This window comes from Trichomonas vaginalis, chromosome IV (genome assembly GCF_026262505.1).
Source record: "Trichomonas vaginalis G3 chromosome IV, whole genome shotgun sequence".
NCBI classification, from domain to species: Eukaryota; Parabasalia; order Trichomonadida; family Trichomonadidae; genus Trichomonas; species Trichomonas vaginalis.
Genome location: NC_067206.1, coordinates 12,146,596 through 12,162,003, shown reverse-complemented (window position 1 = coordinate 12,162,003; position 15,408 = coordinate 12,146,596). Strand labels below are relative to the sequence as shown.

Here is a 15,408-nt window from a genome sequence, read left to right as displayed (position 1 = left end):
AAGACTTCTTCGTACATGTTTTGTCATGACTTCTTCGTAAATGTTTTCGTTATGCCACTTTGTGCCGTCAGTCAGTCAGTCAGTCAGTTTAGGAAATTTACACCAAAAAATAATGTTTAGGGTAGAAGGTTAGATCTAACCTCTTTTCTACCCTCTTGAATTTTCATGAATTTTCATGATTTCATCGTACATGTTTTGTCATGACTTCTTCGTAAATGTTTTCGTTATGCCACTTTGTGCCGTCAGTCAGTCAGTCAGTCAGTCAGTTTAGGAAATTTACACCAAAAAATAATGTTTAGGGTAGAAGGTTAGATCTAACCTCTTTTTCACCCTCTTGAATTTTCATGAATTTTCCCGAAATAAAAAATAAAGTTAGTTTTATTTTTTTTATTTTTTTATTTTGTATAAAAAAATAAAAATGTCAACAATCGGCACAACAACACTTCAAACAACTACAGCACCAAACTCGTTAGTCATGAATCCAACGTCAATGTTAGTAGAGATGAAAAGCTTCATTCCTTCTTCATATACTTTCGAAACAGAAATCCAGAAGATAAAGCAAGAACTTTTAACATGTAATTTAGACTGTAGTGCGAAAGATGAAGAAAATGAAGAATATCTTTATGAAATGCAGGACCTCATCGACCATTTACCCAAATTGCCTGAAATTCAGCAGCAAAAGCTCACTATTCCTGAATTCGATGAAATAGAAGTCAAAGCAACTGACTCAGTAGAAATAAAGAAGTTCATTCGTAAGGTAAACTATGAGTTTCTAGGATTTCATTGCAACCATAAGGTTATGGACAAAGATTGCGACATGGTATATAAGAATGTTTCTGACATATATAAATCTGAAGAATTTAAGACCTACGACAACTTTGTTTCGTTAGTTGCTGAATGTGTATGGCAGATAAGAGATAAAGATAAAAGATGTAAAATATGGAACGAACAAATAAGACCCGCTATGTTTGAGATGAAGAGAGCAATTGACGCTTTAGTTGTTTTAGCAGGTAAGGTTTCAGAATATAACGCAAAAATGAACCCGCAATGTTCTAAATGTAAAGCAGCAATTAGGAAATATAACTACTCCGTCAAAGAGATAGAAAGAATGAGAAACGACTATGCAGATTTAAAGAAAGAAGCAGAAAAGCCAGCAGAAGATAAAATGGACATGTTAGCATTTCTGAACAAAAACTATCCAACTGCTGACGATTTCCTTCTATCTGACGTCAAGAAGAAGTATAAAGAAACCTTCGGCATAGTTAAAACATTCGATATCCTCAGCGAAGAAATAGAAGCTACAAAACTGTTTAGAGTCATGAACCATCGCAACATATACCATGTAAAACGCTTGTAAATAGTTATGTTAGAAAACGTGTTAGAAAACGTGTTAGATCTAACATTCTAACATAAAATATATTTTTGTCTGATTTACGCTCATTACGATAAGTCTTGACAAAACATGTACGTTCATGTTTGACAAAACATTTACGAAGAAGTCATGACAAAACATGTACGAAGAAGTCTTGACAAAACATGTACGAAGAAGTCTTGACAAAACATTTACGAAGAAGTCTTGACAAAGCATGTACGTTCATGTTTGACAAAACATTTAAGTTCGATGAAGTCTTGAAAATTCATGAGTTTTGTGTGTTTTAGACCATGTTAGAAAACGTGTTAGATCTAACATGCTAACATAAAATATATTTTTGCTGAAAAATGACACTTTTTCATTATATAACTGTTATTTTTTGACGAAGTGTCAACCTTCACTTCGTCAAAAAAATCCCTGAAATCATGTCTTTACATACAAAATAAATGAAATAAAACTAACTTTATTTTTTATTTCGGGAAAATTCATGAAAATTCAAGAGGGTAGAAAACAGGTGAAAAAACAGGTGAGATCTAACCTTCTACCCTAAAAAAATATATTTTTGCTGAATTCAGCACAAAAATCTGAGTAAAATGGCATATGTTTGCTACCCTCGGAGAACCGAGGGTAGAGATTCCGTACGAAAACAGTGAAGAACAGCGAGTACGTAAGAAAACGTAGTCGCCAAAACTCTATGAAAACAGTGAAATTTCCTTAAGATAGAAAAAATAAAGTTAGTTTTATTTTTATTTATTTTTTTATCTTGTATGTAAGAACATATATGACAAACAATGAGTTTGAAACAGTTAAAAAGATAGACAATGACACCAAAGTGGTTAGAATAGGTGATTTAAACGTAAGATACTCAAAGAAATACAACAAATATTCTTTGTCAGACATTTTATCTCCATCTGGAAAGAAAACATACCATTGGGTTAGAAATGCTTCAACTCAGAAAATTTTGACAAGAAATCCTGAGCTTATGATATCGGTAAGATTCTATGGAACTACAGCATATCTCATCGACAAAAGTCTTATACCAATAGTTTTGTTATGGTTAGACCCAGTTGTTGGATATAACTTCATAACATATGGTTCATTCGATACGGAACGTTGCAGTGAAGGCTTACTTTACATCGTTCAGAAACCGAAGGACTTCAATACAAAGAGATATAAGATAGGAAGAACATATAATATAACTCAAAGATATGACAGTACAGTCAATATAGTCAAGGTTGTGTTTGCTAATGATATGAGAGCTGCTGAAACAGAACTACTTGAAAAGTTTGAGAAAATGTATGGTGCTCCCACGAAAGGTAAAGAAACGTTTGAAGTAGATGAGATAGATAAAGCTATAAAATTATTTGACGAAGTTGCTGAAAAATACATGTAAAGCGTTTATTTTTGGTCTTTTGTGAAAGATAGAAAATAACGCTAAAATTTGACGAAGTGTCAACCTTCACTTCGTCAAAAAAATCCCTGAAATCATGTCTTTACATACAAAATAAATGAAATAAAACTAACTTTATTTTTTATTTCGGGAAAATTCATGAAAATTCAAGAGGTGAAAAAACAGGTGAAAAAACAGGTGAGATCGCACCTCTTCACCTAAACATTATTTTTGTCTGATTTACGCTCATTACGAAGAAGTCTTGACAAAACATGTACGAAGAAGTTTTGACAAAACATGTACGAAGAAGTCTTGACAAAACATGTACGAAGAAGTCTTGACAAAACATGTACGAAGAAGTCTTGACAAATTCAAGAGGGTAGAAAAGAGGTGAAAAAACAGGTTAGATCTAACATTCTAACATAAACATTATTTTTGCTGAATTCAGCACAAAAATCTGAGTAAAATGGCATATGTTTGCTACCCTCGGTTCTCCGAGGGTAGAGATTCCGTATGAAAACAGTGAAGAACAGCGAGTACGTAAGAAAACGTAGTCGCCAAAACTCTATGAAAACAGTGAAATTTCTCTAGACCGACTTTTTTCGGTCTTGCATAAAACACATGAAAACAGTGAATTTCCTTAAGATAGAAAAAATAAAGTTAGTTTTATTTTTATTTATTTTTTTATTTTGTATGTAAAGACAGATATGTCAACATCAGAGAACACAACAACTGCTATCGTTCATGAAGCCATAAATGAAGAATATGAGTACATACAGTTTAACAAACAGTTACGTCTCATTCGTTCGGTCAAAGACGATATGTACCAGATGCAAAGTATTTTGACGGCTTGTTTTGCTCCAGACACTAAGCTTCCTAAAGACTGGTTTAGGAACCAAAGCACCATTGAACTCTTAAGCGAAGCACAGCGAGACATACTTTTTTCTGAAAACAGTGAAGAACAGCGAGTAGGTAAAAAACCCCAGTCGCCAAAACTCTATGAAAACCGTGAAAAATTGCCAAATGGTTTGAGAGGTTGGTATGTACATAGACTTCTTGTAAATGCTGTTGCAATGTGGGCTTCGCCTCGTTATGCTTGGAATATTTACAGACTTCTTGACGAAATTCATAGACAAGAACGTGAAGAGCTAGAGAACAAGCTTGAAGCAAAAGACAAAAACATTCAGAAAAGAATACCACGTTCGGTACCAAAAGGAAAGGAAAAGAACTATAAGTATATGATTTATACTGAAGAGATGGAAAATGAAGAAGATAAAGATATGGTTATGTTGCATTTAGTCAGAAGAAACAACAAAAGCTTTTACGACCTTGCTAAGATTTACAAATCTGACAGAAATTGGTTCTATCGCGAAAACTTACCGATTTCAATGACCCCAAATGAAGATGTGAAACAAATAGTTCAAGATACGTTACCTCAAACACACTATGATATGAAAGGTTGTACAATACTTACCTTCAAAGAAGATTTGCCATTGTTAAAGGAAAAAATAACAGAGTATTTTGACAACTTCAAACAAGTAGAGTAGATGAACCATTTATTTTTCAAGCTTGACTTCAGATGGCTCAGGTAGCTCTATAAAGTAAATTGCCTTGTCAAATCCTTCTGGCATTCCGAGTCCTTCCTTCCGACAGGAAAAAATTTTCCTTCCGACAGGAAAAAAAATTCCTTCCGACAGGAAAAAAAATTCCTTCCGACAGGAAAAAATTTTCCTTCCGACAGGAAAAATTTTTCCAGTTGTCCGTCCGTAAACCATTCAAATTTTCGAAAATTGAGAACTTTTTGGTCGAACTTCAGAAAAAGTTTTTCCTTCCAACAGGAAAAGTTCTTCCTTCCGACAGGAAAAGTTCTTCCTTCCGACAGGAAAAGTTTTTCCTTCCAACAGGAAAAGTTCTTCCTTCCGACAGGAAAAGTTTTTCCTTCCAACAGGACACAAACGAATGTCTCACGTCCCTCTTCCTGAATGCCTTCCAAAGCCAGAAGAACCGACAGCCCCAGCACCACAACAGACTTACTAAGACTAAACACTTACATTTTTCAAGCTTGACTTTTTACAATTTGAACTTTGTTCGCGTAGATATGAATTCTGAAAGAAGTATGAGGGTCTTGTATGACTTTATACTTCTCCCATAGTTCATATCTGTCAAACTTACCTGCCATGGACTCTTTCATAAGTTCCATGAAATCGTCTTCGGACAATCCGGGGAAAAGTATAATGTCAGTAAGTATTCTTTTAACATCCTTACTTAAACTCTTGGCTGTCTGTACACATATTACGACTGAGATGTTAAAGTGTCTGAGCTTCTTAAGAATTCGACACATATCTTGTTCTCTGTTCTTTAACAAAGGATGAGAGGCGAAATCATCTAAGATAAGAAGACATCTGTGAGGGTATGTCTTCCAATCGTAAGATTGCAATTTCTTCGAAATGTATTCTATCTCTTTCTGTTTGTTTCTGAAGTGGTGTTTGTCTAATATTCTCTGCATTTCCTCATTTGGGTCTTTAAACTTCGAATTTATATACTCATTTATAGCATTGTACTTCAAAACTCTTCTTTGGTACTTCTTTATCCAATCTAACAACTCAGTATCCTTTATACATACTAACTTAGACTTCTTTATAATATCTTTGAACGAATTGACGGTTTGGTCAAATTGACCAGAAGTACTACAAATAACAACTAACTCATAGAATGGGTTCTTCTCATCTAGTTCTTGTTGTTGTGCAGCCATTTTAAGATAAGTGAAAGTCTTACCCGACCCAGGTGGTGCAATTAGACCTGTTATACCATTCTGAGCAAATAAGAACTTGTCATGTATAGGCTTTATCTGAGCATTTTCTAACTTCCTCTTGTTCTTGTTTAAAACATTCTCAAATTTCTTGTCAATGTCAGCAAACTTTTTTTCTAACATATTTTTAGAAAAATTAAAATTTTTATCTTTTAGAAAATGTCTAGCGATTTCGCTATCTATATTCGAGACAAGCTTTTCGACAGCAAAACATCTGTCGACCATAAAATCTTACATAGTGTAAACAAGAAAGGTGAATTTGTTCTAAAGTTCTGTTTCTGGGAATATGACAAGAACCATAAAACATTAAGCAGAGCAGTCTTAAAATTTGTCAATGACAGACTTGTTGACAGAGATGACGCCTCTTGGAGAGATGAAGTCCAACAAAACTTCTTAGAATGCAAAGAAGACACATGCGCTGTTCTTGAAGATGAAATAGAAAACAGAATAGATGAGCTATTAAAGGACAAAGAACTTTTACATAAATATGGTTCTGAGAAATTTGACATAACTCCACCAGAAAAGAAGAAGAGAGAAAAGAAAGAAAAGAAAGTAGAAGAAGAGAAGAAAGAACCTGAACCAGTTCCAGAGAAAAAGAAATTTGACATGTAAAAATAAAATTTTATTTTTAGAACATTTCTGGGTCAATGTCAATGTTCTCTTCCTCTTTAGGAGTAAACACTGGCTTAGACTCTAAAATCTTTTTACCCAATTTACCTTGAACTTCTACAACTTTAGACTCATAATATTCATAGTCGTCTGCTTTCTTTGGTTCATAAGGTATAACAAGTTTGTATGCTTTGCCTTCTTTAAGGTTTGAAAACCTTCTGTCAAAACTTTCTTTGACTGCTAACAAACCTTCTATGTATAAGTCTTCAAATTTCGCACCATTTTTAGTCACAATAGCAAACTTAACTGGTTCGATGTTCCAAACTTTGCTGAATGAAGACTTTTCAAAATGGTAGAAGTAAACATTCAAATATGTGAATGGGTCTAGTTCTTCTTTAAGTCCTGACATGTACTTGTTTACTGAGATGAATTTTGCCATCTTTTCTATCGGATAAAAAAATATTTTTTTAAAATTTACTCATAAAAAATTTTCTTTGTATATACACCATTCTGAACATCTAAAAGACTTTTGACATTTGCCAAGAATGTTCGTTTAGAAGCTGTCATATAACCATATTCTTGACAATATTGTTTATACGAATCGTACAATGACCTTTCATCTAATGACACAAAGTCAGTTTCATCTATGAACAGTTCATATACACTCTTGTTTGCTTCTAACAATGTTTGTCTCTCTTCTGTATGTGGAATTTGTCTTGGATTGAACTTTGAAATATCTAATGTCATAAAATATGAGAACAAGTGGTTGTAAAAGTCAGATGTCAAAGTTTCTGCTAAGTCGTCAAAATATTCTGTATCTTGCATATGAGAATCTGACGTTCTGACAACTACATATCTTCTGTCAGAACTTTCTAACTTCATCGGAACAGCATTGTTTGAAACCATAATGAAGTTTGCAACATTTTCACAAACTCTTTGGTCTTTATATTTTCTTTCAACAACTCCAACTTTATCTGTTATAAGACTCTTCAAAGCATCTGAGTTTAAAACTTTTGTTGTATCTATACTTTGAAGTTCATTGCAAACTATAAGTTTCATATTCTCTATTGAGGAGTTAAACTTGCCACAGATGTTTTCTATGTTTGTCATATTCGGGTTCGAATAGCCTCTAACAGTTTTGCACAAGATATCTGTAAAGAATGTGTTCTTACCTGTTCCTTGTTTTCCAATTATAATGAGAGCAGTTTCATTTTTAGCACTTGGATGTTGTAAGATGTTTGCAAACCAACATAAGATATACTCATAGACTCTTTCGTTTCCATTGCATATAATTTCTTTGACATGGTCTAACCAAGCTTCTATAATATTTTCTTTCCATTCTACTTGTTCATATTTATATCCAGTGAAGATAGAATAGAAGTTTGGAGAAGGTGTATAAAACTTTATACCTCGAACTGAAAAATCTTCAAGTTTTGACAATAAGATATCCCAAGCATCTAACATCTTCATGCCAACTTGTACAACTTTTATTTTCTTAAGTTTCTGTCTACATTCTTGTTCTGAAACTATTGTTGCTCTTGGTTTGTTAAAGACAACATCCCATTCTTTCATAACATAACATTCTGGGGCAGAGTCGACATAAATGACTAAACGTTTCAAATTCTCGACTGCTTTGTTATAGTCTCTAAATGGACACATATTTCTGAATGCTTGGAAGTCATAAAAATCTGAAACATCTATTCTGTACATTTTTATAAAAATAAAAAAAAATATTTTTTTTATTCTTGACTTTGTTGTTGCATTTGTTGCATTTGTTGCATTTGTTGTTCTTGAGCTATTTGTTGTTGAAGTTGTTCTTGTAATACAATACTTTCACCAGTTGCATCTTCCAATTCGAAACTTTCTGCCGTCATTGACAAATACATAGGACATAAAAGTTTTACAGGAACAAAGTTTGCGTCAACTAATGTCAACGTTATACTTGCCAAAGTGTTTGAGTTCACTAAGGTTGAAAATTCTGCATTCGAATGAACAATAGGCAAACCAGCAGAGAAAGTATTGTTTATACGCATAAGTATCTTTTGGTCATAATAGTTTCTGTCGACATTCGAATAACACTTTGAACCTAAGTTTGAAACAATATATAAGATTGGTGTGCTTAATGTCAATGGAATAGACATTCCTTGTATGACACTTTTTCCTGTTATAGGAAACTGTTGGTAGTAAAAACCAGAAATAAGTTTTGTATTATAGCTCATATCGTTTATAGTAAACTCAGTCGGACATCCAAACATAATGAAACCTGCTCTAGTTGCAGCACATGTTACACCCGTACTTAAAGTATTAAATAAGTCAACAAAACCTGTTGGTGGTATATCTGAGTAAGTATCTTCAAAGGAGTATTTTTTACCATTCACAACAATAAAGTCTTCTGGTGTCAAAAGAGCAAAACAGGCTTTAGTCGTCATTGTGTTTAAAGTTAGTTTACAATACCGTCCTTGAGGACTTTGTAAGTTTGTTGTTATAGAATTATATGACTCAGGGTTTTTAGTCGTAATAGTATAAACCATTATATCTTCTGCCATTTATATATATTTAAAAGTTTTTCTGAAAGTGGAGAAGAACTTCGTCTAAACTTTCACATGGCGTTTCTTGAAGTTCTCTGTCTAAGAAGTTCAAATATTTTGTAAAGACATAGAACTTTCCTTTGTCTACACGAACAAACAAAACAGGGTCTTTCATATCGTTCAAAAGTGTGTAAAGTCCTTTACATGAAATAAAGTCTATATTATTTTCTTCAAACATCTTTCAAGAAGTTTTGACATTTTACTTAGCAAATAAACTTTAATGAAATGTTGTGGTCGTCAAATATTTTTATGACGTCTGGGAAACTATACTTTAAGTTCAACGTTTCACCTCCTTTCATAACGTATATCTTGTCAATGACATTATATGAAACACCACAGCAACTAATGTCGGGTTCTATTTCTTTGATGTTTATATCGTCTGCCTCTGTCAAAAGTTTCAATAGTTCTTTCAAAACTTCATGAGGTGCAATGACATATGAGTTCACTTTTACAGGGTTGTGTTCGACCAAGTTTAACATTATACTTAAAGCTTGACAAATCTTCTCCTGAGTTTGAAGTTTGTCTTTAAGTTGTTGGTAGTCGTTTCGAATATCTGCAACAGAACTTAAGTCTCTGCTAACTTCAGGATATGTTGGTTCTTTTACAGGAACAATTGTTATACCATCTTCGTCTTCGTATGGTTTCCCCACTTCAACATCTCTGTCTTTGACATTGACAACAATACTTTGACTGTTTGTTTGAGTTGGTGAATTTAACTTCACATCTGCCACCGCCATTAAACCTTTTGAAACACTTACGCTTTTATTTTTCGGAAATGACATTTTACTTAGAATAAAAAGATGGACGTATTCGAGTATCTTATTGAATTGAAGCAGAACAAAGTTTACACACACAAACAATACAAATACATTGACAGAATAGTTCTTTATACAAACAATGGTAAATGTTATAGAATAGCAGTCTTTGCTGAACCAAAATATTTTCATAAAGCAAAGAAAGTTGGTATAACTGAAATGGTGAAAGTTCTTGACGTTGACAAAAATATAACAACAAAACTTACAGATATTTCTAAAGGTAAGTTTATCTTACAATATTATGTCAAAACTGGCGTACTGTCAATATTTGACGGAGAGAAGTCAGTTCAAGAACAACTTACTGACCTGCTGCCAAAATCTGCTCGATGGAAGCTGTCGTTATGCCAATCTGAGGAGCCCCAGCAGGTTTCATCGAACGAATCTTCAAAAGAGCATCTTCCGTGAAAAGTGCTATTGGTTTTGTAAACTTCTTTGCTCTCAGTTCATCTGGACCGTCTCTGTCACCAGTATATTGTATTTGTACAGTACCAACAGTTGAAATACCACCCATAAAGTCTTCTGAGTCAGCAAATGGAATGCCAAGCCAAAAGTTTGAACGGTCTCCATTTGTATATTGAGTTTTTTGACCTCCTGTATGAGTCCATACTTTCACATATGGCATAATAGAACTTTGCATTTCAGGGTTAATGGTTGTTGTGAAGTTGTTGTTAAAGTTCATAGCATCTAATGTCAAGTTGTATGACCTCATATCCTCAACTGTAGAATATTCTTCTCTTGGATAATATTTGCCATCTATGTTTATATGATATTTAATACCGGGGTTGTAGAAACAAGAATAGTCATTTATAGTTCGTCTGAACAGTACAAACATAGTATCTGCATGTTTCATTGCAGTTGTTAAAGCAATATCTGTTCTTGCACCTGGGTCAGCACTTTGGTTTCCAACTTCACCTGCAAAGTCTTTGACAGATATTTGGTGTATAGGGAACATAAGTGGAACTGCAATATATTTGGCAGCTAAAGCATTTGAAATATCTGGGTCCAACATATAGACTGCAAGTCTGCTTTCTATTCTCTTGCATTCAAACTTTTCGCATGTGAACTTAACTGGGTCCCAAGCAGTTCCAGCAGCATTGAAATAATAGTTTACTTCATTGTTGAAGTTTGAGAAACCAAAGTCTAAGTCAACCTTGTCTTTGCAAAAGTCGGCGAATGACGTTTTATTTGTTCCCATTACGTCTGTAAGAGTGAATGGGTCTTGTGTTGGTGCAATGACTAAGTTATTTTTGCTTGGAGTAAGTTCGATAGAAATTTTTCCTGCCCAGTTTGGCAAGTATCTTAAAAACCTGAAGATGAGGAAAGATGACAAAGGAACTCTAAGTTTCAGTTTTACTTTAGTGGCAGCAGTTCCATCTGAACCAGAAAGGTTAACATAAACTCCTGGAACGTTAGGGTCAAGTCTTCTTATTTTCTCAATATTTGCATACTGGTCTGTTTGTTCTCTAGCTTGTGGTTGTACTGAGTTTCTCAAAGCGAACCATTCATAGTTTGCCCATGTTACTGTTTGAACTAAGTCAGAGTTAGAATATATCTTATATCCCATGAAAACTTCTGGAGCATATTGGTATCCGACATAGAAAATTCCATTGCAACCTTTCTTGTCAGACAACTTGGCAGAAGGTTTTATTTCAATGTCTTGTTCCACGTATAAGAATGAGTTGTCAATAGAAATAATATGAAACCTGTCGCAAGCAATATCTACTGTTGTTGAAGAACCTTCTCCAAACTCACCTACATTTCCATAAGAAACAGTAGTTGTATATTCGTAAGTTCCAGGAACTATTTCTGACCTTCTAATGGCATTGTCGCATTCGTTATACCATTCGGAAACATTTCCGTTCATGGCATCCAAAACTGTTGGCGTTATATTCTGAGCGGCGTACATTTCATATGGGTAAAAATATAGAATAGTTGAATTTATTTGTCATAATTGTTTCGTACCAAGCTTTACTTTCTTCCTGACTGAGTTTTTAACTCTTCTTTTTCCTTCATTGCCACTACTTTCACTAGATGAAGTTACTTCTTCACTATTTTCACTTTGTTCTACTCTTCTTCTTTGGTGTCGCTTTTGGTAACTTGCCCTCTGCTTCAAGTTGTTGCATCTTTGCCTCATGTTCACCTAGTATGTTGTAAATTTCACGTGTCCTTTTTGCCTTTGGGCTCTGGTCGCCCATCTCAGGTAACCTATATCCTAGAAAGATTTTGTCATAGTTTGTATTTGAGTCTTCGCGTATTGTTTGCATGACTCTTTCCTGAGTTTCCGGTTCAAGCTCTTCAAACAGAGCTTGTCCATATGGAATATGCTCGTTTCCAAATATATGTTTTTGTAGCCATTCTGGTTTTCTTTCCATGTTACCAATAATATCTTTTGTGAATGGGAAAGCTTTTACCCAATGTTTCAGTCTTGCGTCATTTATTTCTGTAGTTTCCAAAGGAGGGACTTGTTCGTTTCCTTCAGGCTCTTCTAGCTGTTGTTGCTGAACTATTTCTTCCATGTCTGGTTGTATCTGAACTTCTTCCTGTGGAGTTTCTTGTACCTCATCTGCTGGCATTTCATATATTCCGAGACCGTTTTTAAAAAGTTCCCTATCTAAGTCATCCGGACTCATAAACCTTTCTTCTTTCGTTCCGTCTCTATTTTTTACGCGTTTCATGAAGAGAGTTGAATTATCATTTAGCTCTGACACCAAATATCTCGGAGTAAATTCATTCATGTCATTTGGATGATATGCTATTAAATCATATCCCTTAGCGAGCTTGTATTTTCCAGGTTTGAAATTATATCCCATTTGGTGCTGAACCATAAAGCTAAATAGGTTCGGGTCAGTATTTCCTTCCTTGAACTTTCTAATAGCTTCTTTATATCTGTCACTAAAGTCAAGAGTATCTGGGTAACCATAGTCTTCCTTAAGCATTTTTAAGAATTCTTGGTTTCCTTGTTCTCTACTTCTTTTATGTCCTTGCTCTGTTTGTGGTTGTTGCTGTGCAGTGTTTTGAACTGTTGGTTGTGGTGCAGTGTTTTGAACTGTTGGTTGTGGTGCAGTGTTTTGAACTGTTGGTTGTGGTGCAGTGTTTTGAACTGTTGGTTGTTGTGTTGGTTTTGGTGCATGCCTGTGTCTGTGTCCATGTGACGATGTAAATGTTTTAGGTAGTCCTGGTGCAGGTGCTTCTCTTGGAGGGTTTGGTGGTATATAAGTTCCACTAGCTAGTATATAAGTTCCACCAGCTGGTATATAAGTTCCACCAGCTGGCACATATGTTCCATCTGCAGCATAATGTCCTACCTGACTTTTCGTTTTTAAGAAAGCATTTACTAGGTCTGTTTTGGTCTGTTGTAACTCTTTTTCTTGACTTTCCACAACAGTTGCTCTAACGGCGTCATAGGCACTTTGAACTGCCTGTCTCGTTGCTGCATCTGTTATTTTCGTCATATTTTGTGCTACTTCTCTTAACTCTTTGTCGAAACCTTCAGACTTCAGTTTCTTTCCAGATGAGAAGTCGTTCACTAGTTTCACCTTACTATGAAGAGCTTCGAAGGCGTTCTTAAAGTCAGCATTCATTAAAGCTTCATTTGAACTGTCTTCATCCGCTTGTATTTTTGTCCTTATTGACCCTATAAGTTGGGCTGCTTTGGCGTTGGCTTGGGCATCTAACCAGTCATTATTAGCTTTTATATATTCTGAGCTTTTCATTGCCTTTTGCATGGCTGCGTCGTTATTTTTACTTTCTTGTGCTAAGTTTTCATACTGTACGGTTTGGTTTTGCAACTGTAAAAGTTTTTCTGCCTTTACATTTGCTTCAACTTCTTTTTTATACTCATCGCTATCCATATATGTCTTCAGGGCTTTTTGTTTTATTTCTTCATCTTTCAGTACTTTATATTGAGTAGTATGGTTTTTCAAATTTATAACATCTTGTTCCATTTTTGCTACTTCTGCTGCTTTTTCTGACACTTTTTTCGCATATTCCTCTGTACTTAGTTCTTTCAGTTGTTCTTCTTTCTTCTTTTTCTACGTTTAACTCATTGAGTTTCTTTGTGTGTCTGTCATATTCTAGTTTCTTTTCGTTTTCACTTATTTGTTTCTGTATGTCTATGTTTGACTTTTTGACATCTGTTATTTGATTTTTGAGTGAACTCAAATTCATTTGACTTTGAGGGTTATAAGCTGTTCCGTCTGCAGCTCCACCAAAGCCTGCCATTTTCGCTAAAAGTGCCGCTCTTAAACCTCCACTCTGTGCACCAATAACTCGGTTTAAAAGCATAGGGTTGCTTGACATTTGTTGCAACATAGCGGGGTCATTCATAATTTGTTGTTGCAACTGTTGTTGTGGTGTCAGTTTTACTATTGGATGTTTCAATGCTCTCTTCCTCTTACGTATATTCTTACGTAGCTTACGTGGCATTTTAAGTGAAGTAAAAAACGGTTTTTGACAGATGTTTATATGACACTTTTTGTTCAGCACAAAAAACTACTCGGTCAACGTGTTGTTAGTTTTGTAAAATAACCGTCCTATCTTGTTTTAAAATGGAGAAAAGGCTTCTCAAAGTATACTTCCTTGGAACGCCCGTAACTTTTCCTGTAGCGACGATAGACCCTTACTTGTCCGGACAAAGTTATACTAAACTTTTTATGGGCTAGAGGGCACGAAGTGCCTGGAAGGCCATCCCAAGAAAAAAAAAAAACTTCATTATACTAAACATCTTCAGGGCTAGAGGGCACGAAGTGCCTGGAGGCCCCACTACCTTTTTTTTTTTTTTTTTTTTTATATTCATAAAGATTTTCCAAAAATATGATACCGCAAAATTAAAAAAGTGACGTCTTGAGTGGAGTCAAAGGTCGAAATTGCTAGCTAAATGTTTTTTTAGCGAAATTGCGTATTGTACGTTTTTTTCGCAAAACGAAACCCTTAAATCTAATAAAAAGTAACAGGACGAAAGTGACGTGGTTAACGTCATTTTTCATTGCTCGTTTCGGCTTATTGTTTCTTGTCAATACCTTTAGAATTATTAATGCAGACACGAGTCATTATTAGTTAGTTTGTGTTACTATCATACATGCCTCTTATATTATGCACTAATTATGAGTAATTAAGATTTTTTTTATTGATATATTATCTCATGAGACAAATTTTGCAAATATTGCGTAAACCTTTATTTATGTCTAAGAATTTACTTCAGAATATAGACCCTTTGTAAATAAAACTTTGTAATTTTTGATTTGTATTAATACTCAACCGGAATTGGAAATTCGTTTTTTCTTTCTAATCACTTTTGTTTTTTGTTAGTCAGAGCGCTATTGATCGTTATTGAGTCTATTTAATCCTATGATAACCAAAAAAATTAGCGACCAACTAATTTTGGTATGGAAAAGACTTGAAATTCTTTAGATTATTGTTTCTGAATATGATCGAAAGTATATTTCAATCACTTCAAGGCAAGGATAAAAATTTGGCCAAAATTTTCAAAAAGGAGTCTTTGATCATATAACTTGGTTTCATGTGATTGAGATTAGATTTAACTCAGTTCATTTAACAAAGAATATTCATTAAAATTTCAAGTCAAATGATTAATTTGTAGAATTACAACATTAAGTAAAGACTTTAAGAGTCATTATCACAAATAAAGTTAAAATTAAAAGATATTTACAATAATATAATCAAAATCATTGAAATATATTTGAATTTAGAATGATATTTACTATTACTTTCAAAATATGTCCTTGTTTGTCATTTTAAAAATAATGAATTTTTAATAATTGACTCAAAATATACAATTTTTTATTCAAAATTCAAATTTTTGAATT

General features: G+C 34.0%; 10 protein-coding genes across 10 annotated transcripts, besides 1 other annotated feature; 4 read left to right on the top strand and 6 right to left on the bottom strand.

The window, feature by feature from the left end:
• Nucleotides 1-11,435: part of a mobile genetic element that runs on past the window's edge.
• On the top strand, nt 419-1,140 carry TVAGG3_0076410 (organellar and viral DNA polymerase type B; the record flags this gene model as incomplete). Its single annotated transcript, XM_051221900.1, has 1 exon — nt 419-1,140. A coding segment is annotated over one exon (722 nt), but the record flags the coding sequence as incomplete, so codon positions are not given.
• TVAGG3_0076400 (organellar and viral DNA polymerase type B) lies at nt 2,355-2,765 on the top strand (the record flags this gene model as incomplete). The annotated part of the gene is made up of 1 exon (XM_051221899.1): nt 2,355-2,765. The coding sequence occupies one exon, from the start codon at nt 2,355-2,357 to the stop codon at nt 2,763-2,765; it is 411 nt and encodes a 136-aa protein (XP_051106885.1).
• Nucleotides 4,019-4,309, top strand: TVAGG3_0076390 (uncharacterized protein; the record flags this gene model as incomplete). Its single annotated transcript, XM_051221898.1, has 1 exon — nt 4,019-4,309. The coding sequence occupies one exon, from the start codon at nt 4,019-4,021 to the stop codon at nt 4,307-4,309; it is 291 nt and encodes a 96-aa protein (XP_051106884.1).
• TVAGG3_0076380 (protein of unknown function, DUF4106 family) lies at nt 4,819-5,694 on the bottom strand (the record flags this gene model as incomplete). The annotated part of the gene is made up of 1 exon (XM_051221897.1): nt 4,819-5,694. The coding sequence occupies one exon, from the start codon at nt 5,692-5,694 to the stop codon at nt 4,819-4,821; it is 876 nt and encodes a 291-aa protein (XP_051106883.1).
• On the top strand, nt 5,731-6,183 carry TVAGG3_0076370 (uncharacterized protein; the record flags this gene model as incomplete). Its single annotated transcript, XM_051221896.1, has 1 exon — nt 5,731-6,183. The coding sequence occupies one exon, from the start codon at nt 5,731-5,733 to the stop codon at nt 6,181-6,183; it is 453 nt and encodes a 150-aa protein (XP_051106882.1).
• On the bottom strand, nt 6,200-6,619 carry TVAGG3_0076360 (protein of unknown function, DUF4108 family; the record flags this gene model as incomplete). The annotated part of the gene is made up of 1 exon (XM_051221895.1): nt 6,200-6,619. One exon carries the CDS (start codon nt 6,617-6,619, stop codon nt 6,200-6,202), a length of 420 nt encoding a protein of 139 aa, XP_051106881.1.
• TVAGG3_0076350 (uncharacterized protein) lies at nt 6,730-7,890 on the bottom strand (the record flags this gene model as incomplete). Its single annotated transcript, XM_051221894.1, has 1 exon — nt 6,730-7,890. A coding segment is annotated over one exon (1,161 nt), but the record flags the coding sequence as incomplete, so codon positions are not given.
• TVAGG3_0076340 (uncharacterized protein) lies at nt 7,920-8,726 on the bottom strand (the record flags this gene model as incomplete). Its single annotated transcript, XM_051221893.1, has 1 exon — nt 7,920-8,726. One exon carries the CDS (start codon nt 8,724-8,726, stop codon nt 7,920-7,922), a length of 807 nt encoding a protein of 268 aa, XP_051106879.1.
• On the bottom strand, nt 8,972-9,505 carry TVAGG3_0076330 (protein of unknown function, DUF4106 family; the record flags this gene model as incomplete). The annotated part of the gene is made up of 1 exon (XM_051221892.1): nt 8,972-9,505. The coding sequence occupies one exon, from the start codon at nt 9,503-9,505 to the stop codon at nt 8,972-8,974; it is 534 nt and encodes a 177-aa protein (XP_051106878.1).
• TVAGG3_0076320 (protein of unknown function, DUF4106 family) lies at nt 10,288-11,147 on the bottom strand (the record flags this gene model as incomplete). Its single annotated transcript, XM_051221891.1, has 1 exon — nt 10,288-11,147. A coding segment is annotated over one exon (860 nt), but the record flags the coding sequence as incomplete, so codon positions are not given.
• Nucleotides 11,436-15,408: the final 3,973 nt, after the last annotated feature.